The sequence below is a fragment of the Chelonia mydas genome, chromosome 4, assembly GCF_015237465.2.
Source record: "Chelonia mydas isolate rCheMyd1 chromosome 4, rCheMyd1.pri.v2, whole genome shotgun sequence".
NCBI classification, from domain to species: domain Eukaryota; kingdom Metazoa; phylum Chordata; order Testudines; family Cheloniidae; genus Chelonia; species Chelonia mydas.
The window spans coordinates 42,165,818-42,192,596 of NC_057852.1; the positions used below are offsets into that span (position 1 = coordinate 42,165,818).

Here is a 26,779-nt window from a genome sequence, read left to right on the forward strand (position 1 = left end):
ATTCAAACCCAAGTTAATGGTATCTAGTTGGCATATTAAATATTGAATGTTGTTCACTATTTTCTGGGATACAGTATTTAAAATTGCATGGATTAAGAGTTCAAAACTTTATATCTCCATAGCAAGAAACTTGCGGGTACCACTGTGGGGGTATTTTGCAACAAAATTTCTAGCAGTGTATATTACCTTAGATTTCCTTACTTTAAATGCATGTTTTCCATGGCTCAAAGTTGGGATGTGTTTTTTTCAGTCCTGGAAGGCCATTCACTGTATTCTTCCCTAGTTAATAAGTCTCCCCGTCCCACCCACTTTGGGTAGGAGTCAGTGGGAAGGGCAGAAAAGAATGATTATGATAACAAGAGGAAACAGGAAGAATCATGCTCTCATTTTCAATCTGTTTTTTATTATTGTTTAAATGTAAAACATTGTTTCAATTAAATATTGACCTGCATGTTGGCAGGTACACACGCATGCTTTAATGAATTCAGGCTTTGTTTGGAGAGCTGTGACCTTTTTCTCCCTGTTCTGGATCAGAGCTGCTGCATTTCAAACACACTACTGCTCACTGAAACTTCACTCCGGTATGGTTAACAGCACGGGCAGAGCTTGACTTTACACTGGCAGTGGCCATACAGAAGAATGGTGTCCCCTTTGGACATTTTTATGTTATGACTAAAAATTGAGTTATCCCTTTAAAAATGAAAAAGATAGCTGTGATATAGTTACAAACTTCATCAAATGGGCTTTTGTGGTAAAATGTGTAGCTGATAGAAAGGATATTTGTAAATGAAGAAGAGAGATCTGGATCAATTATTTCCTTTCTTTTATGACATAACTTTCTCTGAAGCCGTGATTTATTCATTTATTTTAAATCACTGATGCCTTGTGAATAGTCATTGTAAATGCTTAGGATCAAATGCAAAACATAGGATTAAAAAACTGAAACTAAAACAAAAACTCATCAATCGTATAACTGCAATAACATAGTGTGATTAATCTATTTGGTGGTAGTTGGTTGTTTTTTTGCTTGCACACGTGGCTGTGAAATTACAAATTTGTGTGATTGAAATGATGTCCTGTTATGTAATAATAGTTCTTTTTAAAAATAATAATAGAAGAAGAGATAAAAAGGAAAAAGAAACAAACACAAACAAACAAAACAAAAAACCCTTCTGAAATTCTTTTAGTGATGTTGAAGTGAGTCAGTAGCATTTTTCACTTCTCTTCTGGCAACTAGCTTTGCAATTTCCTATTTGACCTCATGGAATGTTTTTATTTATGTATCCTGTTAGTTCTAAATGTTCCACATTTGGGTAGAACCCGAACTACAAACATTTTTTATTGTATTAAAGAGCTTGTGTATTGAACGCAGGTGTTCATGCTCTGTAATAATTGGCAATTCAATAGAGATACACCAGCTGTACTGATCCACAGGGGAGATATTAGATCTATTCACACATTACATATATTGTAGGAAATTTAGAATTCCTGTAATTGTCAGAAATCTTGTATGTCCAAGTTCATAAGTGCTCCCATAGAAAATATACAGTGATCCTCTGATAGTAAAGCCATTTTTATTTTAGAAACACCTTATCCCTTATCATTATTGTGTTTTCTTGCAGCATTACTTGACATTTTGTTCAGTTAAGCATAGAAATTTTTTTTTAAATATTTTATCTGTTTGCTTGGCTCATTTATGTCAAACTGGTACCACATATTTTTGTAAGCTACATCAGTTAAATTCTATTACCTTCAAGATTTATTTTAATACAGTAAAATTTATAGTATATAAATCAAGTTTGGAAATAGAGGCAGGAAGAACAAAATGGGAGTAAAGCTTGAAAGAAACAAACTGAAGGGTAAGGAACGCCAAGGTGCTTTTGGGTAGCAACGTGTCCCTTCACAGGAAAAGGAGTTGATAGTCCCTCTCCATATGGAATGGTGAGATCCCCTATAGAATAGTGTTTAGTTCTGGGTACTACTGCTACTTAGCATATGCGCAACTTGCCTCAGGTGGCACGTGACCAGGATTCATCACCGAATTTAGATCATTGGCTTCCTTGGCCTGGGCCAGGTACTGATGGGGAGTAGGACGTGAAGGCTGATCCATGCCCCCGTGGGTGCTTCTGTACCCAGAAAGATATTGATAAATCAGAAAAGGGGGGAAAACAGAGCTTCTGAGGTATAGGGAAAGACTGTAGGAATGCTGTATGAATGGTTTGGCTAAACAGAGGGGAAGCAGGGAAGCTATAAGTGTTTGTTTGAACGGTGTGAACGTGGTGGAGGGAGAGGCATTATTCATGGTAGTTCAAGACAATATGAAGAATCATGTGGAAAATGGGTGGAACATGAAGAAAAACCTCCTAATGCTGTAGTTTTATTAGACAGTGAAAGCTCTCAGTGAAAGTAGCAGAAATCTCATCATTTTAAATCCTATTAAAGTAGATTAGGCAAAGAGAGCACTTGGGGCCCAATCCTGTATTGGCAGGAGACCAGACAAGGCAGCCAATCTTACATGAATTGGTGGTTCCTGTATAATGTTTGCTAGATATTTGTATTTTTTCTCATTATAAAATGGCTATAAAAATTATCTAAACTAGTTTTTCTTGTCACCTTCCCTATCCACCCTATAATGGTTTTCCTGGGAATTATGGCTATTTCAGTCTCTCTCTTGGAGCTGATCTGTTCTATGTGTATATGTGGTCATAAAATCCCCTTTCCCCTTCATTAGAAATATCTGTTGTGTTCTCTGAACTAGCCAGAGCCTGACGTTGGGACGTTCTGTTTGAAGATAATTTCCTTGCCAATGCTGCAATCTTTTGTGCATGTATGTGTTGTACGTTCTGTATTTGTGGGAAACAGGATGAAGTCAACATGTGTTTGGTTTTCTTTGTAGGTTTGTGTGCTTTGCGGAGAACACTGGGAGAACAAGCTAACCTGTTAGACAGCGAGGTGGCTGAGTCAGTGATGATTACTCTGAATGACTTCCTGCAGGGGATGAATGATGTCAGGCCCAGCGCCATGAGAGAGGTGGCTATTGATGTGCCAAAAGTAAGTCATGTTCCACAGAACACTAGAAACATTGTTAAAGCTAAATGCTGTAAAGTCATAGTGAGACTTCTAAAATGAACCTTTGCAGACAGGGCTCTTCGAAAATAGAGGTCTCCAATAAATGTTATGCATCATTTTTTTTTTTGACATGTCAGATTTGGTTTTTTTGTTTGTATTTGTTCAGCATGAAAAGTAGGCACTGCAGGAGGACCCGTGTCTCTTGTTGACTGTATACTCTGTTCTCAAGATTTGAATAGGTTAATTGATTAAAAGCCTAAAAATGTAAGCTTGAAACAGGCACTGACTAGGTCTGTACATCGGAGCCACTAGTATTGCAGCAACCAATTCAATTAGAAACAAAGCATTGGCATTTGCCACCAAAATATATTGAAACAAGGCTATGAAAAGGTTTGTGTAACTGTATGGAGCATAGCTGATAAATTGTCTAGTTCAACAAGATCTGAATCACTGAAAGCATAGGGACAAATTCTGCCGACACTCATACATCTGCAATCTCACTGGCTTCAGCAAGATTGCAGAGGTTTAATTAAGAGCAGAATTTGACCTCCTGTGTGGGTCATTACTGGTCAGCAGTGATCACTTCCGAAGTGATCACTTTGCCTGCACAACTGTGTGTGAATATGCTACTCGTTCATCTGAAAAATTTAGTTACTTTTTGGAAAAGATATACATCTATCACCTCCTGTCACAAATTTTTCAACTTACATTGAAAAGAGTGGACTGCAAGCCTTTCAAGGCCAAGGATTATCTGAGATAACCAGATAAGTATTCTACAATGTTCTAATAAGCCCTGTGTTGTTTGAGACAAACAATATGTGCCTAAAAAACTAAAACAAAACCCCTCAAACCAAATTACTTAACTCTGATAATCAAAATATTTGTAGGCATTAACTTGTCTACTCGCTTCTAGGGGAAGGTGGTGTGTGAATGGATGGATAAACGGAAATGTGCTATACATACCCCTTCTATCTTGTTAATATTGGCAAAATGAATATTTGTGCTTTATATTAAGAAAATTCCAGAAAAAGGGGGGCATATAAATCAACTCCAAGTCAAAAAATTTAAACTAAAAGCAAGTTATTAAGCATCATTTCACATAGATGAATCAACAGGTAATTCAATCACATAGTAGGTGGTTATTTCCAAACTATGGGAATAAGTAGTCAGAAGAGTGAATGGTACACTTCATTTAGTAGCCTGTTCATGTATTCTGCACTATGGGCCAAACCTGGCTTTGTTATGCTATTGAAGTCAGTGGAATTACTCTGCATTTACAGTAGAGATATTCAGGATTAATACGTCTGAAATCAAGAATAGAATCTGGCCCTGTCTATTTCACTTACATATACCTAAATAGCTCCTGTTACCATACTAATATCTGAATGCCTCAGAATGTATTTATCCTCATAATACTGTGAGGTAAGGAGGTACTATTATCCCCATTTTACAGCTGGATAACTGAAGCACAGAGACAGAGTAAATGATGTGCCCACGGTCACACAAGAAGTCTGTGGCATAACAGGGAATTGAACCCAGCTCTCCTGTGTCCCAAGCTAGTGGCCTAACCACTAGAGTCTAAATTGTCATTCTTCTCAGTGCCTTCCTCCTTATGTCTCAGTCCCTTTTTCCACAACTTTAGTCATCAAACGGCTATTTAAAAACATTTCTATATTGAAATGAGTACACAAAAAGTGTTGTACACTAGCAGGACTTGGGCTTTTACAGATATAGGCCTTGTTCTGTCAAGACTTAAGCACATGCTTAACTTCATTGACTTTATTGGGACTCCTTGTGCGTGCAATATTTTAGAATACTTTTGAAACATACATTCTGATTTTTAGCTAGATCTCAATCTCATATTGCAAGCACAGTCTTGCTTTTGCAATTAAAGGAGATGAAAAATTGCATGTCCAATTAATTACACTTACACTTGCACCTGTTTGGATACTTAAGTACTTGATTGTGAGTGCAAACCAGGTACTTGCCAACTAAATGGGTTCAGTTGCAGAATCATTTGGGGCCCATGATCTTGTGCCAGCAATATTCTAGGCTATTTATGCCCTAGCATACTTTACTATTTGGGGTCATGATGTATGATTGTCCAGTCTTGGAACCTCTGTTGGGAAACCTCTGGAATTATTTGTTCGTCACAAGAATTGGAACCAACATTAGTTATAAATACAATAAGAAGTTCTTCTTTTTATTCCCCCTTCACCTCCTTTCAATACAATATTTACAGTTCATGGACTTGGGCCATTTTTCCATCCAGCACTTTATTAGCTGGCTTGAGGCCATGGTGCACTGTGATATGTTACTTATGTGCTCTGTAGTAATTTACACCAGTGGAAAGTGCTTTCTTGCACTAAGCTTATTATGTTCATATCATATTGTAAAAATTATGGTTTAAACAAAAAAATCCTAATGGAAACCAAATAGGCTTAATAATAAGTAGTTCATTCCTGCAATTAGAGTCCTATAACTTCAATTCTCTTTTTTCTAGCTAGTGCATGTGCTAATGTTGCAGCATGTTTAGTTATCTTAAAGTGATTAATCTTCAGATACTTTCACCTGCTTATTTCTGTGAGGATAGGCTTCTTCTACATGCCTCCCCCCCCCCCCCCCAAAAAAAAAAAAAAAAAAAGCTATCTGAGTAGACAGGTAATCATGTGTGTTACTTTTTTGGTAAATAAGGGATTAAATTCCTTTTTTTGAAAAGTGTTTCAAAGTTTGACATTAATTCTGTTTGTCATCTAAAAAACCCTTGCTAAAAATACATTAAAGCATGAAATAAATGACCAACCACAGGAAACTTTCCAATAGGAGACAATAGCTTGGGTAGGGACTGTATTACTCCATTAACTGTTCATTTTTTTTGAAGATATATTATTACAAGGGTCAAACACGTGCATAGATGCAACTTTTGGGCTATACAGTGAGTTAGCATTGAAATCAAATACAGCCTTAAGAAAACTGAGAGGCACGTTCATTATGTTAGGTTAACATTTTTCAGTTTAAAATTGGCTGTTTTTCATGTTAGGGCTGTTTAAAGTAGCCCTATGAAAGCAAATGGGAAAAGACGTAGCAAAAATGGGGTAACCTACTATATTTTAAACCATGAATAAAGGCAATTTGATAAAAGGCTCATTCCTGCTTTGGTTTTGTGCCGATACCATTCTCTCTTTGCTACCCTTGTATTTTCCTGAAAGTGTAACATCCTCTTTCCACCACTTAAGATAAATAATGCTCTGTTTTATCATGAAATCTGCAGAGACGTTAGTCAAAATATGCAGGATTTTTCTCTAAAATCTGCACCATTTTGAGCAGGGTGGTGAGTGGGAGGTTTTTCTTGTCCTAATTAGCTCTAAATTTTTTAATCTTAAATTTCAGAGAGAATTGTAGGAGGGTTATTATATGTAGTATTTTATTAAACTGAATTGCTCTGGTTGTGCTAATTTTTAATAGAAAATCAGCAAAAGCCACACTGCTGTGCCTACGCCATTTTACTTGTTGCACAGTATACAACACATTTCCCTTACCTTGTAAGAGCAGTATCGATCATCTGCATTATTTGAATGAGGAAGATTATCGGATGCAATACTTAGTTTTTCTATTCAAAACATTCCCAATTTATTGATGGGGAAAGCAGTCAGATTAAGTGAGTTTTTGGAGAGGGATTTATTGGATAGTGAGCTTGGTTGGAGGACAGAAGAGGAAAGGAGTGTCCAGGTGTAGAGGTGGCACATTACAGTCCACTTCCTGGTGTACTATATATTTGCATTCCCTTGGCGCTCCATGTATGCAGTGAGTGCTATGCGGTGTGTTTGTGTGTGGGGAGAATGCAAAATGTTTGTATGTTGACTGCAAGAATCTGAGTGTCCTGTACTCCTTCATTTTAACGGAACTTCTCTTGAACTTCATTACATGTAACCTCTTTGGAAGACTTCTCTTGTGTGTCAGGGACTTGGAGATGGGGGGTGCATGTTATGCATCAGGAAGTTAGTTCTGTGCTTCAGTGGTTTGGGAAGTTCTGCTATAGTAGCCATTCCTCCCTCTTCTATGGTTTTTTTAGGATTCTCTGTGGAAACCTGAGGGTTTTCCCTGCCTGTTTTTTGTCCTATTGTAATTCAGCACACTGAGACTTACACCTTTCTAGCCAAAAAGTTCTAGATGCATCCTTTGGTGCATGTCTGCTTTGTTTCTTTATTACTTGCTGCTTCATAACTGTCTAGGGAGTTACAGTTCTGCTTCACGTTCTCAGCCCTGCTGACTTGGAGAGTTAAATATTTAGTGCCAGGAATGAAACCTAGGTGTCCTACATTGCAGAGCAGAGCACTGTCACTATCCCTCTGAGCTTACCCCTGAGGGAATTCTGTGCCAAAAAATTTAATTAGTTAGGCTGAGACCCAATCAGATTATGAAAAGTCCCTAGTAATAAAAAGTAGCAAATGAAGTAGTCTCAGTGTCATAGACTCTGCATTATAGAAATTCTAGATAAACAAGTTAGCTAAACATTTAACCCTGCATGCTATGTTAGTATGAAAACTCATGATACTCCTCTTTCTACCTACCTACCTACCTTACAGTGCAGTTTCGAGGAATCAAACATTGATGCTTTCCTTCCTAGCATCAAGTTCCAAAAGGGAACTTATCTAGAGAGAGTCTTCAGGTTTTTCCACACCTGTGTTTCTCAAAGGCCGCCCTTTACCTCTCTAATTTCTCCTTTTTCATATGCAACTTGTCTTGATGGTAAATGGCATACCGCAGTGGAACAGACACAGCGTGTTTGCAGAGTTATTTGAACAGTGCTTCATGGTACTTTTGTCATAAGTGTCCTTTCTCTGAATTTTTTTAGGTGTGCAAGGTATCACAAAACTCATTTTGCTTGTTGCTTCTGAAAATTTTAGTAAATTCCTGGTAACGTATTCCACGGTAAAAGTTTTTTCCTCTGCATGACACATAAGGTTTCTGTTACAATCTCCTGTTTCCATCTGTCTCCACTAGAAAGAATCATAGAATATCAGGGTTGGAAGGGACTTCAGGAGGTCATCTAGTCCAACCCCCTGCTCAAAGCAGGACCAGTACCCAATTTTTGCCCCAGATCCCTAAATGGCCCCCTCAAGGATTGAACTCACAACCCTGGGTTTAGCAGGCCAACGCTCAAACCACTGAGCTATCCCTCCCCCCACCCAAACATTACTGCTGGAACAACCAGTCCATCTTTTACTGATGTGAATTAATATAAAATAATATGGTTCTGAAAATTAAGGTTGTCTATTTGTCTCTTCTCCTTCCCTAGGAAAAGTATGCTGCTGTTACTATTTCACTGTCAAGTTAATTTGGAAATTTAGAAATTTTGTTTCATGTAATGTATATGTCTTTTAAGAGAAGTGTTTTCTAGCAGTGTTAAGAAGCTACAGAAAACATCTTTCCTGTCTCTTTACTAAAACATATTGTACTGTAGATTATTTTTTCTTTTTATTTATTTCTGTTAAAGTTAAGGAGACATACTAAGACCTGGTCTTAAGAATTTGTATCTTTGCTTCATGCTAACTAAGACTCTGTAAATGTGTCTGTCTCTTATTTTGAGGAATTAATTGTCATGCAATTTTTCAAGTTACTGTCTTCTGCTTCATTCACTATCTTCAGTAACTCAGTTATTTCCCCCCCCCCCAAAATAAGAAGCAACAACGCGCACAACTATGTGTAGCTGTGCAAGCCCATTTACTACTATTTAACTACTGTTTATTCATTCAGGCCTGTTTTTATGGTGGAACAAAATCAAAAATGCTCTTTCACAGTACTTCTCTGAAATAGCACATTAGAAATAAGTTTTAGCACTGGCAGGTAGCAAAATTTGGGGTATGACAAGTTAGCAAAATTGGCAGGCTGCTTCGTAAACCCTAACCCCCCATTCCTCAAATACTAGATTCCTTAGAATCAGAAACAGCAATCCTCTCTTTTCTCTAAATTGATATTTCTCTTAACTTTTTTTTCCCACAGCAAAATTCCGCCATTAGCTAGTTCATCGTTACTCTTCTCAGTAGGCAATTGCTGTCAGTTGCGTGTATTTTTATGCTTCCTTACTCAACCACAGTAGTTATTGATTCAAAAAGTAGAAGTTGATTAAAATAAAAATTTAAAAATAGAGCTTTTTTCAGGGCTCCTGTAACATTTTCCCTTGGATGCTCTTAGCTTGAGGGTCATGCTCTGGTGGCAGCAGACCCTCAGCTTCTTACTTCCCATTAGCATTTTAGCTCAGCTCGCTTTTTAGTGGATGCCCTGTGTGTGGATCTTCTTTGTTTTTTTTTTTCAGACATGTATTATTTTGTCATATATTAAAATAAGACCGCCAAAGAGACATTTTTAATGGATTTGGAATTTGCTCATTTGTTCTAGTTTGCTTATTCCTCTTAAGCACCCTGCTGATGCTTGTTCTCAGGCTACAGTGCTTTACCCAGAAGTAACATTACATTTTTAGTTTCCAGTGTTGAGATATCAGACAAATAGCACTAAGAAGGCGATGTAATTGAGCGAGATCACCTGATTACAGTAGCCTGGGAGGGGGACAGTTTTCTAGGTCAGGAATAAGGATGATATATGCTAGGTTTTTTGACTCTTTCTCCTCCCCCCTCCAATCACAGGCACCTCTTTCTCCACAGTCCTTGTTCTTTCTGCTTCCCCATCCTTGTGTCTACCTCCGTCAAGCACAGATGAATCTTAAGAGGGGAGTCCTGATTTTATAGCCAGTAAATCTGTTGCCTGTCTTTGAAGACTACCCATTTTAGGAGAATGTCATCTCAAAACATAAGGTCAGCTGAGTCAATTGCCTCTTATTGTGAAGGCTTGATATCTTTAATATCTAAAGGAAAGTAGAATGGATGCTGACAAAAACAAGGGGCATAATGGCAGACCACTTATTGCAAATAATTCCTTGTATTTTCTGTTATCTGGAGTGGGGAAAATTATCACAGTCTTCTTCACAACTATGTAAGAAAAGGTAGGGCTCATTTTACCCACCATTTTGAATAGGCTACATTATATTTAGTGGTATACATCTGTTGGGGTCTGTGCTTTTACACATTATCTTTAGCAGAGCAACTCCAACTGCAGTTACTCCTTACATTTTAATCTTTAATAGGCAAATACTCATCCAGTATTTTTTAACATACTACTTAAATCTCCAGTGCGCAAGTCCAGGGTGGAATAAATATTGTTGCAAAGTGATTTAAACCATTGTAATCCTTCAAAAACTTATACATGTTAGTAGTCCCTACTATGTGACTACTTGCACCTAGGATAAGTTTCTTTAGTGTGCTAGATGAAAATAATAACCTCTTAAATTGACATAGAATTTTCCCCTAGAAGGATACCAAAATATTTTACAAATGATACACCGATATAAATGCCACACACACAGGAATTGAAATGATGGGAATTATCTAATGATCCTGCAGAGTTTATAGATTATGTGGGTGGTAGTATTGATACTGGGTTGTATTTTTGGATAACATCAGTTATTCATCTTTTGAAATAGATGTTTAATATATGAAATTTTATTTTCCCCCCTTTCATTATGTAAATCTGTAATTATGTAAATTCACCATTTTTCCTTTTTTCTTTACTGATAATTTATCAGATGCTGCTTGTTTAATTTAAAAGGCTTTAAAACTTAATGCACTTTTTTTAAACTTCATGAAATAAACCTGTTGAAAAGGAGATACATGCCATAGTTCTATACAACCCTCCATTCTGTGCTAATGTGTGGATTCAGCAAAATGGTCTGTGTTGTAGGTATTGTGGTCCGACATAGGAGGACTTGAAACTGTCAAATTGAAATTGAAGCAGGCGGTGGAATGGCCCCTGAAGCATCCTGAATCCTTCATCCGAATGGGGATTCAGCCACCCAAAGGAGTACTACTTTATGGACCTCCTGGATGCTCAAAAACAATGATAGCGAAAGCTTTGGCCAATGAAAGTGGCCTCAACTTCTTGGCGGTGAAGGTAGGTCCTTTATTTTTATTTTTTCTTAATCTCAGGATAGCATATGGCTTCAGACAATACAAATGTTTTGTATTTCAAACCAACTTTCTGCTGCACAGCTTCTCTCCACATTCATTACTCACGGGCTAATGCCACCACCTGTGGAATTTGGAGGCAGTCCAATGTTGTTGGTGGAGGCTCCAGGATTGGGCTCCACTATTGGCTTCAGCTCAGGCAGCCACCAGATTTTCCTCTTCCAGAGGTGGTGGAACAAGTTGGCAGTTCGGTTTCTCCTGGCCATTTAGTTTTATTTTTTATTCATTTTTGTGCAGTGGTGACTTATAATTTTCCCGGCATTGGGTAAATAGCAGCAAGATAGTTTCAACCACCTGGATCTGATGCTGTAGTGTCCTCTGCCAGGCCCCTCTGCTCCCACTCAGGCGTGGCAGAGCTGCCCTGCAAACACCTGGCTAAATCTAAGTGGAGCTCCTTACATGAGGCAGCACTTTCCAGGCTCTGCAGAGGGTGAATGGTGCCCTCCTCTTGCCAGCCAGCTAAACTTTGTGCTGCTAGGGAATGAGGCTCAGAGTCAGACTGGCATGTTGGCAAACCTATCCTGCCCCAAGGAGCTGAGACTCCAGTGCAGAAAAGCCTGATCAGGAGCTTCTGAGCTTTTGTGGAGAGGGTCTAAGGATGAGGAGGAAGCTATCTAGCCGGCACAGGGCCCTCAATAGACCTAGGCTTGGGAGGAGGGGGAGCCTTGAAGGATCCAGAGCCATCTGCCCCCTGCCCTCAAGATACTGAAGTGGGTCCTCTGCTCCCCTGGGGAAGAAACAAGGCTTTTGCACAGCTCCTCATCCTCCCTTTATGAATTGGGGGGATTATCATTATACTCTGGGATAAGTCCTGTAAAACCCAGAGTCTCTCAAAAAGACAGAAGGAAGTATTGCCTTCACAAGGCAGTAATTTAATATTGTTAATGAACGACTGATGTGAAAATCAGAGGTGAAACCCCTTCTCCTCTGAGGGAGGGTTCGCTGGGGCTTTCTCCTATAAAGTCTCTTGCTCAGTGCTCCGGACCATGTTCACTGCCCCTCCCGCACCCTGCAGCATGTGTGGGCATGCAAAGAAGCCTGTGCAGCCCTGCCTCAGGTTTCAGCCTAATAGAAATTGTGCCTGTCTGGGACCTCGGGACCCACTGTACCGGGGAAAGGACTCTGAAAAGGGGGAAAGGGTCTTTCTCTCCACAGCTCCGAAGGCTGTCTTCACAAGGCTTAAAGCCTTGAGCACTTCAGGGAGCCCATGACCCTGAGGTTTCTGCTGCCCACAAAGTTGCACCTCTGTGGTATTACACTGGGGTAACATCCCTGCCCTTGTTCAAAATTATCCTGATTTACTGAGTCAAACCCTGAGTGGTACCAGGCTGTGCCTACACTACTTACTTGGGTGCTACCCATCTTGGGGGAGCAGGCACTTAGCCTTTCAGGGTCGTGGGAACATCTAGCAAGCTACTTCCACAATTGAGATATGTGTTCCAGCTCTGTTGTGTGCTCCCATGCCAAGATGAATAATGTACTACCTCCCCCCATAAACAGCCAGGGAAATAAGTACTACACATGGAAATGAAACCTCCCCCCCCAACCCCCACCTCTACAGGACTTTTCCAGGACAGGATGTCAGTCAGCAGCCTACCAAGGAACTCATTAATAAAATAATCTCCCTTTTCAAGCATTATTAGATACGTGTTTTCCCATTAATGTCTCCTTTGAGGGCATCATAACATCTAGATGACAACATCTAATTAAACCAAATGTTCAACTAAAATGTTTATATAAAAGCAAAGAAATTTCATAAATTTGGGAACCTAAGGTTGGTGCAACCCCACCAGTCAAATACGTCTTCAGAAGGGGCCTTTCTTCCAAAAGACACCATAGACCAAAGCCTTAGCTATGCTTTTCAGACCAAAGATTTTTCATACATTTAGTAAGTTTGCCTTCTGTGTGGGGGGAAAAAGTGGCTCATTGTTGATAGATATGATCCTTGCTTAGAATGAGACATCTCGAGTTCTGTCTTGGTTAATTCTTTGTTGTGATTTGTGACAAGCAGTAGATTCTGACTTGGTGGCTTCCAGAATAGCATCACTGATCCTAAACAGATGTCTTGTAAATACTAACTTTCAGGTGAGGAGTTATTGGGAGAAGCATTAGATAAATTAGCTGCTGAGACTGCCCAGAAGTGTCAGCCATCACTGTCAAAGCCAGCATAGCAACCATTGGTTGCTACCAACATCAAGGGTATCCAGGAAGGGATTATTACTCTGACACAGAGGAAAAATCTAGAGCAGAAGCTTCCAAGGAAATCTAGATACATTTTCTTCCAGATCAACAAAATCTTCCTTGTAACAAAGGCAAAGAGTGTTTACATACCCAAGCTCACTATTCCTGTACAAGACTCTTCCTTCTGATCTGCCTTCTGCACCCTCTTAAGAGGCTGGTGGCAGTCATAGCAAGACACAGAGTTCACATTGTGCACCTTTACCCATGAATAGACAACATGCCAATCAGTACCCTGTCCAGAGACACAGACCATTCAGAAATGAACAGTTGCTGGAAAGGATTCATAGCCACCAGTTCTTGGAAATCAAGAGGAGCTTTTGATCCCGATGGAGAGAATTGCTCAACCAAAAGTCAAAACTGGCTGTAATTGTACCAAAATGGTAAGTATTTGCAAAGATTCAAAACTTCACTGTATCAGTCATTCCCTGAGGGGTCATCAGTAGCCAATTATTTCAGATGGCTAGGATTGCTGGTGCTGTGCATTGACTTCCTCCTCTGAGTGAGTTTCTCAAAATGTACCTGCGGAAGTTCCTTCTGAGGACATAGAAACATGTACTTGATGCGATGCTAAATTAGGTCGTGTTCTCAGATAACATCCAGTGCCCCTTTGTGGGCAGGTAAGTTCAAACAATATGCTGAAAGCCAACCTAACTTTCACTCTCGACTCTTGTGTACTCACTATAGAAGCAAGCATGCTTGGGAGACACATTTCCAAAATTTCATTGTACGCATCCTGTTAGTTCATTTCAACTTCTCTATCAGGGTGTGGCTGGAAGAAAGGAGAAAAAAAACGGGGGGGTGCAAAAATCTGCAGTCATGGACAAAGGGGATCATTCCAGTTGTCCATCTACTCCAGTATCTTGTTTCTGACAGTGACCAGTACCAGTTGCACCAGTAGAAGGTGCAAGAAACCATAGTAGTGGGCAATTATGATACTCACAGAAGTCATCTCTTCCAAAGATTGGCTTATGATTGAGGCCATAAGTGTTATATCCCTTCCAAAACCAGGGAATAACCAGAGGTCAAAGCTTCTCCTTGGAAATGGAAATAATGTTCTGGATAGAGAAGAGTCTGCTACCTTTCGAGACAGTTTACACAAGGGATACAGGAAAGAGGGAGAAGCAGAGTTGGGGTCTTCCTCCTAGTCCTGCACCAACCCAGGAGATGGCATTTTGGACATGCTAGATAGCCAAGGATCCCACATTGTGCCTGAAGAAAACCCCAGAGCTCTTGAAGCAAAAACTCCTTCATTCAGACTGGGCTGTATCCTATTCATTTCATTCTATCCAAAATGCCAAGGCTTTCAGGCCTCAAGCTTGCTGTGGGCAAGATGTAAAAATCCTGCACCAGTTGGCATGGTAGGCTTCTGGGAAACTATTCACAGAAATCCCTAGAGGCACTGGGGGGGAAAAGTGTACGAGCCTCAACTGACAAAGGTTAGCTAAGTTAGTTTCTGTTCCTCTGCAAAGGGATCCTTTGGTATGAAGGTGTTCCTGGGTTGGTTCACACATTACTCCTTAGTTTATAAAGCTCTTGATTTATATGGGGGGAGCGTCCATTCCTGCCTGTTGTTCTACTATAATAATTAAACTCTTCTTATCCTTTCCCTCCCTATTTCTGGGATTCACTGCTCGCTACTTTCTATGAGTAATGAATAAAAGAGAAGCTGTGCAACAGAATAAGAAATTTCTTACCTGAACGTTTTTTTCCTGTTAGCAGCTTCTCTCTGATTTCAAGCCACCATGGTAGTCTGGTGAGATACCAGAATATAAATGAAAGATTTTCTCTAAAGGGAGACTTAAACATATATTGTCTTAAGGTTAATTTAATACAATATATCAAGTTGTCTTAATGTTGATAACGTTCTACACCTGTGGTCTGAGCTGAAAGGTGGAGCCTAGTCCTGGAGCCTCCAGCAACAATGTTAGACCACCTCCGAATTCCAGAGGTGGGGGGCACTGGCCCAGGAGTAATGAATTCAGAGAGAAGCTACTAACAGAAAAAATCAGGAAAGAAATTTCTCATTCCTTTATTACAGTCTGCTCTCCCTCATTGTTCCTGATCATCTTTTGTGCATATAAATATCAAGTACGTTTTTTGCCTTTTATTGTCAGAGGTTTATTTATTTATCTGAGTCTCAATAGTCCGCAACATCTCACTTTAAAAAGACTGAGTTTTGAATCAGGTGGAAAAAAATAAATCAAAGTAAAAAATTGAAATGTTTAATGGATGGTTAGATATATTATAGTAGAGATCAAATGCCGTTTCTTATTTAGTGAATAATCCTAAATTATTATTATTATTTTTTAAAGTTTTAAAATTCATACACAGTTAAGGTCTCTTCTCAGAACATTACAAATGAACTGCTAAGCTTATTGGATAAAGTGTACCTATTTTTACAGGAACGGTACCCCGTTTAAATGAACACATTGCTACCTCCTCTCTTACTATCTCTTCCCATCCCCCTCAGACGTTCTTGAATGGTATGGTTACACAAACTTGTTGAGGATGTTTGATTACAGGACTCTTTGCCTCCATTTCCACATCTCTATAGGAGTCTTAGCGCTGTCGTTACTTCATCATATTTAAAAGGTTTGCAAAATAAATTATACCTATTGGTTTTCTTGCATAAGTGGGATGTTTTCACAGCCCTAGGATACTTCAGAAGGATTTTGCCATTTAATACTATGGTACTAATTAATTAATAATTAATGGTATTTAATACTGTGGCAATTGATTCATGTGAGAAGTATGGAAAATGTATGAAAGGAAATCTTTGATAACTTTCCTGAACGCCAAGGTATGTTAACATAAAGAAGTAGCAATGTGGTTCCAAGACAGGCAAAGTTTACAGTCATAACAAAAATGCTGATGAAACCAGACAAAATGCAAGAAGAGAGAATTGAACTTTAAAAACCATGTTTTTTTGAAAAATAGACCTACTTACAGTAGCCCATGTGGGCAGTGTTGGTACTGTAATCTTCTGATGACCATCTCATTGCCTCACCCTATTGTGGTCTCATCTCCTACACAGCTTCCTTCTCTGCCCATTTTTTTGATCAGATTGTAAATATAATTCTGTGCCCTGTCATCTCTCTGAGGCTGAGGCCTTTGAGTTGCATCTGTTCCTGTGAGTACCCATCCATTCAATCTGATGGTAGCTAGTCCTCTATATGTACTTTTCAGTGAAGACATTCAAAAATAAAACAATGTAAACCTTTAGAGCCTACAAGTCCACTCAGTCCTATTTCTTGTTTGTCTGAGCGATTGGCTGAACAAGTTTGTTCAGTCACAAATTTAATTAACACTTTATTTTTCTAATGAGCGTCATCAGCATGGAAGCATGCCCTCTGGAAGCCTGTAGGGCATATGAATGTTTAGCATATCTGGCATGTAAATACCTTGCGATGCCGGCTACAAAATTCCCATGCGAACACCTGTTCTCACTTTCTGGTGACATTGTAAATAAGAAGCGGGCAGCATTATCTCCTGTAAATGTAAACAAACTTGTTTGTCTTAGCGATTGGTTGAACAAGAAGTAGGACTGCATGGACTTGTAGGCTCTAAAGTTTTGCATTAATTTGTTTGAGTGCAGTTATGTAACAAAAAAAAAAATCTACATTTGTAAGTTGCACTTTCAGGATAAAGAGATTGCAATACAGTACTTGTATGAGGTGAACTGAAAAATACTATTTCTTTTGTTATTTTTATAGTGCAAATATTTGTAATAAATATAAAGCAAGCAGTGTACACTTTGTATTCTGTTTTGTAATTGAAATCATCATATTTGAAAATGTAGAAAAGCATCCAAAAATTTAATAAATTTCAATTGGTATTCTATTGTTTAACAGTGCGATTAAAACTGCGATGAATGAATCGTGCTTAATTTTTTTGAATTAATCGTGTGAGTTAACTGCGATTAATCATCAGCCCTAATATTTTTATAAGTCAGTAATGACAAAATAGTGCCTAAATTTCCAGAAAACTCAGGTCATTAAAAAAGTAACCAAGTTACAATCCAGCTCGAAAGTGAGAGACACTGAGTGTTGTAAACAGAACTAGTTATAACAGCAGTATTTTACAACTTGATAGCAAAAAGTGTGTGCGCATTAGTAGTGAGCAAATTAGCAATGCAGATGGTGCAGAATATACATCTTAGATATTATTTGTATTTAGTTAACTGATCCAACTAGGGTTAACAATTCTGGTATAAAATGGTCCTGACTCCTCTTTTTTTTTTTAAAAAAAAATCCTTTAAGCTCTAGCTCTTTTTTCCAGTCATCCAGTGGTTACAAAAATATACACTGTACTCAGAGCTCTGACTTCATCTTGGCTTGTGCTGACTTCCTGTATCCCCCTGCAGATGCCTTTGTGCCTCTCTCTGCGTTTGACATATGCTTAAGTTTAGTTTGTCATCTGGTCAGTTACGTCAAAATATTTTCCAACTGAAATTTCCTCTGACTTTCTCCTTTGCTCTTGGCTGCAGCAGTTAAAACAGATTAATGATGTTTGGAAAGGCTGACTGCCTTGCTTTATGAAGAACTGTCATTGAAGTTCTGGAAGAAGATCGGTTATCCTTCGGACAGGATTTTCAGCAGGTCCTTCATTAGTTGCCTTTCCGAGCAGAAGTATGAAATAAGAAGGTTCAGCAGCCATGACTAGCTGAGCAAAGGGTATTTAAAAGAAAAAAATTGCATCAAGGTCTTATGAAAAACTGTGTCGCAGACCCATTCATTAAAAATAGTAATAAATCCCCCAAGATTGCAAATCTGCCTTAATTAACAAATATTGAAACTAACATACAACCTCTGTCTGAAAATTATCAAATCTTTATTTAAGGTTTTCCAAAGTAGTAGCAATTTGAAACATTTTAATTAACTCATTTGAACTCAGAGATGGAGGAAATATAGTATACTCTTTATTTAAAATTAAATAGCAGAAATAAAAGTAAAACATGCCTCCTGTTGTATTAATTTAGATGGAATATATGGGACTAATGGTGTTAACATACCCAGTCACTTTCCAACACTGAACAGTTGTAAACAAGGTTTGGGGTTTGGTATACAGAGATCTCAGCCTGCTTAATGCCATGGCAAACGCAACCATTAAAAATTATTTTAACCTTTTTTATTAAAGATACAGAGAAGAAGAAAAAACAGTTAACATTTGAAATGTTAAGTATTGAATAAGGCTTTCCTTTTAACAGCATCCTGTGTTCCATTTCCCTTTAGCTGGAGAGAGTTTTTAGAAGGAAAAAAACCCTTGTTTGACAGTCTTTTCGATGGTATCGAAGATCGTAAGAACTGCCCTTTTTAGGGAAAAGAGAAGAAGTCAATTAAGATGGGCTGGGCTGGAGCTGTCGTTGCTGTTGTAAAAGTCCGATGCTGTTTCCTAGCAGACAAAAGGCAAATGCACACAAAAGGGAAGAGAAAAGAACAGCAAAGATAGAAAACAAGGCTTCTGTCTCTGGTGTTCACTTTCACTTACAATCTCACCGCTGGAGAGAAACAGGCACAGCACACAGTCTTACCAGCCAATCCAAGACCTGGCAAATTTATACCAGAATCAGGCTGTTTAGGGCATTGCTTTTAGTTGCCTCTTTCTGGGCACAGGTTTACAGACTTGTTGCAAAATTACAGTCTTAGCTGGCTAAGCCAGGCTTGTATTTCACAGAAAGAAAAAGGAGAGGGACAGGAAAGAGAAGAAACAAGATGGGGAAGGAAAAGGAGACTTTGCAGGAGGGTGGGGGCTGGAGGAATGCTCACTTCCAGGTGATGTTGGGGGTTCTTCCAGAGCTGGTGAAGGTGTCGATGTCCCCTCTCTCTCTTTGGCTTGGTCTGGTCAGGACATCTCTCAGGATTAGGATGAAGCAGGTCCAGGGTCCCAGGAGACAGTGGGGATGGCAGCCATGATGGTGAAGCTTGCTCCTTCCCCATTTTTTAGTCAGCCAGTGTAGCAGTAGCCTCCATCTTTTGGTCTGTGTTTTGCACCAAAGTCTCTTTCATTAAGAACCCCAAAAGGGAGTGCTGTGCAGAATAGCCCATTCCTTCACTATTTTGTCCAGGTTAGGCCAAATTTCTGACACACCAATTTTGGTTGATTAATTTTCTATCTCACAAAGCTCTTGTTTATCAGGCATGACCTTAATTAACACAGTATGGCTGCTTCAGTAGGCCTTTTTGTTTGGATTAATTCTTTCTTTGTCTCCCTTCTGCAATTTTTCCCATCAGCGTTTATTTTTATTATAGGTTATTGCAGAGGTGGGTCGTCCTGCCGGCCCTTGAGCTCCCCGCCGGGGCAGCTAGCCCCCAGCCCCTCCCCCGCTGGCCTCCCTCCCCCGCAGCTATGCCGCCGTACGGGCAGTGATCTGGGTGGCAGGATAGTATTTTTCAGTTCACCTCATACAAGTACTGTAGTGCAATCTCTTTATCATGAAAGTGCAACTTACAAATGTAGATTTTTTTTTAATTTATTTATTTATTGTTTGTTTGTTTGTTACATAACTGCACTCAAAAACAACTTAATGCGCTCTGGCCGGGCGGCATGGCTCCAGACATGCTGCTGCTCTGAGCGGCATGGTAAGGGAGCCAGGGCCGGCGGGCAGTCAGGGGGCAGAAAGCAGGGAGCGGTTGGATAGGTGTGGTAGTCCCAGGGGGCGGTTGGATGGGGCAGAGGTTCTGGGGGGGGGAGGGGCAGTCAGGGGATGGGGAACAGGGGGGTTGGATAGGTGTGAGAGTCCTGGGGGGCCTGTCAGGGGGCGGGGGTGTGGATAGGAGTCGGGGCAGTCAGGGGGCGGAGGAGTTGGATAGGGGGTGGGAGTCTCGGGGGCGGGGGGGCTGTCAAGGGGCAGGGAGTCCCGGGATGGGGTGGTCAAAGGACAAGGAGCAGGGGGGGTTGGATGGGTGGGAGGCTCTGAGGGGGGCAGTCAGGGGGCAGGAAGTGGGAGGGGGTGGGGGCAGGCTGTTTGGGGAGGCACAGCCTTCCCTACCCAGCCCTCCATACAGTTTTGCAACCCCAATGTGGCCCTCGGGCCAAAAAGTTTGCCCACCCCGGGTTATTGTGACATTTTATGAGCTTTCACTCACTTTTTACAGTTGAGCTGACAATTAGGGTAAATCTGTAGGCCCAATTATCACAGCACACTCTTCTCACCCCGAAACTGTGAATATGTAACATCAATCTAATGGAAAATGACTGAAAATTAATTTTTTATCTTTGCTTCCATACCCTTTTGCAGTCAGCTATGAAACTCATTCTTACAGACACTTAACCGCTCTAGGGAGTATACAATATGGGATTTTAAAATTAATAACTACTTAGCACTTATTGGTAGATTTCAAAGCATTGAATAAAGGTGGGTAAGTACAGGTGAGTCGCATCATACACACATTTAACTTACGCGAATTCAACTATACATGCTCGGCAAAAAAAAAAGAAAAATAACAAGATACCTGTAAATAATGCAGGCGATTCCACCCACCCTTCCACTCAATGAGCGTATGCCCTGGAGTGAGCGTGAGATGGGAGACGTGAATCTGCTGTTCCCTCAGTCGGTCTCAGTTCCCGCGTGTTGGATCATATTAAAGAAGTTCTGTATTAAAATCACAAATTGAGTTTGATTCCCCATAGTTTAAATTCCAGGGTATTACTAATTAAGAGGTCTCTTGGTTTTTGGTACTGTTTCTCTCCCTCTGTGTGTGAAACTTGCAAGCTGCTAATTGTGTTAGTACATTCTAAGACAGAGTCTGTTCTCAAAGCAATTCACAGAGACTCAAAGCAATACTCTAACAACAGAAACAGCACCCAGAGACTCCCCACCCTTTTGTTGTATTAACAATTGTGATTAAAATAGAGATAGAGGATGTATGTGGATGGATGCTTGGTGTGGATAATAACTGAATGATCAGGGAGGTGCCAGCCTAAGAATCCAGTGTCCATCGGCTGAAGAAGGCGTCAAGTGGAAATAACCAGAGGACCCCCGGAGGGCAGACTGGAATCCACCCAACAGCCTCAAGAATGGGAGAACCAAAGAACAAGATAACATCTAGGAGCCGTCAGGAATGTGCTATCTGCTGATTGATTCAGCAACAGCATGATGCAGCAATTCCCATAGACTGGCATAGGAAGAAATTCCTATAAAAATAGACTCTAAAAAGTGAGAACGTTGGGGTCTGATTCTGCAAACCAACTTCCAGGAGCATCAGATGAGCATCTGACAAGGCCCTGCTCCCTCCTCATGTCCAGGCCACCTGGCCAGTGGCTTGGCATGAGCAACTCTAAGGCTGGTAACTATGATAACAACTTTGCAGAACCTGTGTGTGTGTGTGTGTGTGTGTGTGTGTGTGTGTGTGAATGAATGTGTGAATAAATATGAGATTGAATGGAATGTTATAGCTGTAACTAACTGCTTACTATGATTCTTTCTGTATTCACAATAAATGTGGTATTTTGCCTTTTTCCCTTTAATAAGATCCTGCTGGTTTTTATTTTATTGGTACAACACGCGTGCCTCTCATAGTGTGAGTATCTCGCCGCGCTGAATGTGATTCTAGTGTTTAAAGATACATATTTTTCATACAACATGGCCCCTAAACGCAAGCCAACTACTTCATCTGGTGCTCAACCAAAGAAACAGCAATCTGTTCCAACGCTGGAGGAAAAACTGGCTGTGCTGGACTTATTGAGAGACGGTATGTCGATCTCCAACATGGCACGTAAATATGGCCGCAACGAATCTAGTATCCGTTCCATCAAGATTTGAGAGAGAAAAATTCGTCAAGCCATGGCATCAAGTGCTCCAATAACTGCTAAGGTGACGAGCCAGGTGCATGATAAGACTTTAGTGAAGACTGAAAAGGCATTAAACTTATGGCTGGAAGACATGAACCATAAATGTGTGCCTATCGATGGCAACATGTTGCAAGAAAAGGCTCTGGGCCTCTACGCGCTGTTGAAACCTCCCACCGAAGAGGGACAGCCTCCTGATGAGAAGGAATTCAAAGCCAGCCAAGGTTGGTTTACCAGTTTTAGGAACTGCTTCAACCTCAAAAACATGTAGACTACTGGTCAAGCTGCATCTGCCAATGAAGAGGCAGCAAAAGCCTACCCCGAACAATTAAAGAAAATCATAGAAGAAAAGGGCTATCTTCCAGAAGAAGTTTTTAATGCTGACGAGACTGGGCTCTGCTGGAAAAAAAATTCCCAACCGCACTTACATTTCGAAATCAGAAAGACAAGCCCCTGGCTTCAAAGCAGCTAAAGACCGTGTGACTGTGTTGTTTTGTGGCAATGCGGCTGGGCATTTAATAAAGCCGGGCTTGCTCTACAGGGCTGCAAATCCCCGTGCCCTAAAAGGCAAGAACAAAGATCTCCTGCCTGTGTTCTGGCAATCAAATAAAAAGGCTTGGGTGACGGCAGCATTATTTCTGGATTGGTTCCACAAATGTTTCATTCTGGAAGTCAAGCGGTACCTCGACGAGAAAGGTCTTGACTTTAAAGTGTTGCTGATCATAGACAATGCTCCTGGCCACTCTGCGGCACTCCAGTTTGCACATAATGACACTGAAGTAGTCTTTTCTCCCTGCCAATACCACCTCCAACCTCTCGACCAAGGTGTGATTTGCTGTTTCAAGGCCAGGTACACGAGGCTTACATTCTCACGGATACGTAGCGATATGGATGCTGATCCCAATCTTAATGTGATGGAGTGTTGGAAGTCCTTCAACATTGCCGATTGCATCCATTGCCTGTTTAATATAAGTGATACAATCAAGCCTGAAACAGTCAATGCATGTTGGCGAAACCTATGGAAAGAATGTGTGAATGATTTTAAGGGTTTCCCGACCATTGACAAAGAAGTGAAACGCATTGTTCAGGTGGCCAGGCAAGTGGGTGGTGATAGCTTCATTGACATCCTTGAGGAAGAAACTGAAGAATTAATTGAGAGCCATAGAGAAACATTGACTAACGAAGAGTTAGAGGAACTGATAAAATCGTCTGCAGAAGACTAAGATGATGATGATGAACAGGAAGAGCCAGTAAGTTGGAATCTTCATAAATTTGCTGAAGTGTTCCAAGCAGTGAAACACTTGCATGATTTAATTTCGGAATACGATCCCTCTATGGAATGAAGCCTCAAAATCACACGTAGTATTACAGATGATCTGAGACCGTATCAAGAAATGTTTGAGCAGCTCAAGAGACAACAGCAACAGTTGCCGATCACCATGTTTTTAAAGGAAAAACAACCAGCAGCAGATGAGCCTACGCAATCAACTTCTCGAGCTGAACCAGAGCAAACCACTTTATCTACGACTCGCTCTCCATCACCTCCGTCTCCTGGATCAACATCGAGCCCTGACGACCCCCTGTAATTAAAAATACAGTACTGTAAAATATTTTGCATATGTACTCTTTATTACCTACTGTACACATTATACATTTATACATATTACTGTACAGGGTTGTATATACAAAACCGTGTACAGTATACTGTACTTTATGGGCGATATAAGGGATTTTCAAGGGTAATTTTGACTATACGTGATTTTTGCCTTACGCGCTGGCTTTAGAACCTAACCCCGGCGTACGATGCGACTCCACTGTATCCTTATCCCTCTTTTTGAGATTCATGCCTCATTTATAAACAAAAGTTGTATTGCTCCAGCTATACTGGTATCGTTAAACTAGTACAATGCTCCCTAGCGTGGATGCAGTTATACTGGTGTAAAGGTGCTTATACTAGTATAGCCTATTCCTGTACAGGATGGGGAATAAGATGTATTGTTATAAGACACATGTATATTGGTATAACTGTATCCACGCTAGAAGTTGCACTAGTTGGATAAAAACATCACACCCCTTACTAAAATAGTTATACCGGTACAAAGTCTGTGTGTGTAGACCGGGCCTAAGTGACTTGTATTGCAGAGAGGAGAGATTTGAAGTGAAGTAGTTTTTCTTTGAGTAATGGTTCCTATCGTGGTTTCAACTGAGGCAATCAAGAGCAGGGCGGACCGACAGCATCTCCAGTTTCTTCTCACTGCTGCATGGTCCAAGTCGGAGCTTCTGCTGACGTCTCATGTTTAGTGACATATTTTCTAAAAATTAAAAAATCAAAAAAACAAAACCTGTTCATACTTTTGCCCATAGTTAGGATTTTATTATTTTTTGTTGTACTTTTCGTAATTCCTAGCAATTTTTAAAATTAAGGATTTGGGATTTGGGGTGCCACTTCGGCTGTTTTTTCCCAGAAAACAATCCTAAACAAGTTATTCTTGTTTGTATTCTGCTTGAATACTATCTTTTTCCCTGAAGACGTGAAGCCTTCTCCAGGAAGGCCAAGCCTCACAATTTCAGAAATACTATTCTAGGGACCTCAGTTAGGTTCCTGCATGGGGGTCTAGTGTAAATGAACTCAGTGGTTCCATTGTGCTACACATATAAACCACACTCCGTAATTTAACACTATTCAGTGTGGCAGTTTGTGTGATTGTTCCCAGAACTACAATATAAAGATATAACTGTATTTTAGGTCAAGATGGACAGAGTTGTGTGTGGGAGAATTTGGAACAGTGTCCATCTGGCGCTGCAAGTTTTTCATTTTCCTGACTATCAAAATAATAAAGTTAGATGTGTTAAGGAGACATTTATTACTAGTAAATTTCATATTAATGTCAAGGTAATTACCCCAACACCTTGAGGGGGTAAAATCCTCAAACAGACCATAAAATGCTGCTTTTTTTTTTTTTTTTTAAATACTACTGGTCTTTGTTTCAAGGATTCCCTATTCCAGATGATGATCTTGCCTTTAAAAACTCTTTAAAGCACCCACATCATAACAGTGTGTATACAAGCTTATCTCCTGTTTTAACATGCATGAAGCGGTTTTATCCTTTGTGACTTTAATCTTCCAAGATCTAATCCTGATCATGTTCCAAATGCAAGAATGTTTCATTTTTTTTAATGAAAATGATTGTAGGGTTTTGGGTTGGTGAGAACAGAATATTAATCAAACAGAGCCTACATGGAAACTGTTGTCTATCCTGAGGCTGAATAAACACCACTTCATGGATATTTGAGCAGTGAACAGTGTCCCAGAATTGGCTGGATTCATGCTCTGAGGCTGGATAGCACCCTCAAAGTGTTCTGCTCATTGGAATAGCTCTGATATCACTCCTTCTCGTTCCCTGAAAACTGCTTCCTCCAAATCCTTTGCTTATGTTGAAATTCGTCAGGAAACTGGTCAGAAGGAGTATGTTCTGTTTCTTCACCTAGCATGATGTGGAAGAACATCCTTCATAGAACAGAACATAACTATTTATAGAGTAAGTCACTAAACTCTAACAGTTGTTAACAAAAACTTGTGGTCAGTGGTCAAAGGCTGCTGTCTATTAAAAGAAATGTCATGGACACTGCCTGGCATAGGACCATGATCAGGAGACCATCAATCAATGAGATTTGTGCAATCTGTATCAGCCAAGTCTAAAGCAAAGCTGAAATGAATAGAAGACATGCAAGAGCCTTAAGTGACAGCAGAGTTGTTGCAATATAGGCCTTGGCTACACTTGCAAGTTAGAGAGCATTAAATCAGCCATGGGAGCCCTAACTCCTCAGGTGTCCACACTGGCAAGGCACTTAGAGTGCCTGGACTCTGCAGCTGGAGCGCCCTGGTAATCCACCGCCACGAGAAGCATAGAGCTTGCTGTGTCCTGGCTGAAATGCCCGGGTGTCAGTGTGGATGATGTATTGCATTACTGCGCTGTGATTGGCCTCTGGAAACGTCCCATAATCCCTTGAAGTCAAGTGGCCATTCTCATCATGGTTTTGAATTCGGCTGCAGGCATGCAGATATCATCTTTCAAAGCTCCGTTTCTGACAGCTGGCATGTTTATCTGCTCTGGGACAAAGCAAACCATTACTGTGGAATGCTGCTGAGGCAGGTGTGTGAGGGGGCGGGGGGCTGATGTCAAGGTTTTGCCCTGCTGCTGTCTAAACTTACAAGACTGCATGCTGACACACTCTCTTCCCCCCCAAAACACACGGTCTCTCCCCCCACAAACACACAACACACTCCCTGTCACACTCCATCCCCCTCCCCCACCCCGCCATTTGAAAAGCACGCTGCAGCCACTTGCACACTGGGATAACTACCACAATGCACTGCTCTCTGTGGCATTGCAAGAGCTGCTAATGTGGCCACGCCACTTCGCTTGCAGGTGACAGTGTAAACCCACTGCAGCGTTTTCCCTGCTGCTGTCTCCGAGGGCTGGTTTAACTTCTGGCACTCTACATCTGCAAGTGTAGCCATGCCCATAGTCGTCTTAACCATCTTTCAAGAAAAGGGTGAAAACTGTCAACAGGTGGCTTTATTGCTAATGGTCTAATGACTA

The 26,779-nt window shown here is 40.4% G+C and overlaps 1 protein-coding gene across 5 annotated transcripts in view; it reads left to right on the forward strand.

The window, feature by feature from the left end:
* The window catches only part of SPATA5 (spermatogenesis associated 5), a 301,993-nt gene that overhangs the window by 48,713 nt on the left and 226,501 nt on the right, over positions 1-26,779 (forward strand). For all 5 annotated transcript variants that reach the window (XM_043545492.1, XM_043545495.1, XM_043545493.1 and 2 more), the window contains exons 10-11: positions 2,897-3,051; positions 10,864-11,073. In XM_043545492.1, coding sequence (XP_043401427.1) covers positions 2,897-3,051; positions 10,864-11,073 — 365 coding nt within the window. The remainder of the gene's footprint in view (positions 1-2,896; positions 3,052-10,863; positions 11,074-26,779) is intronic.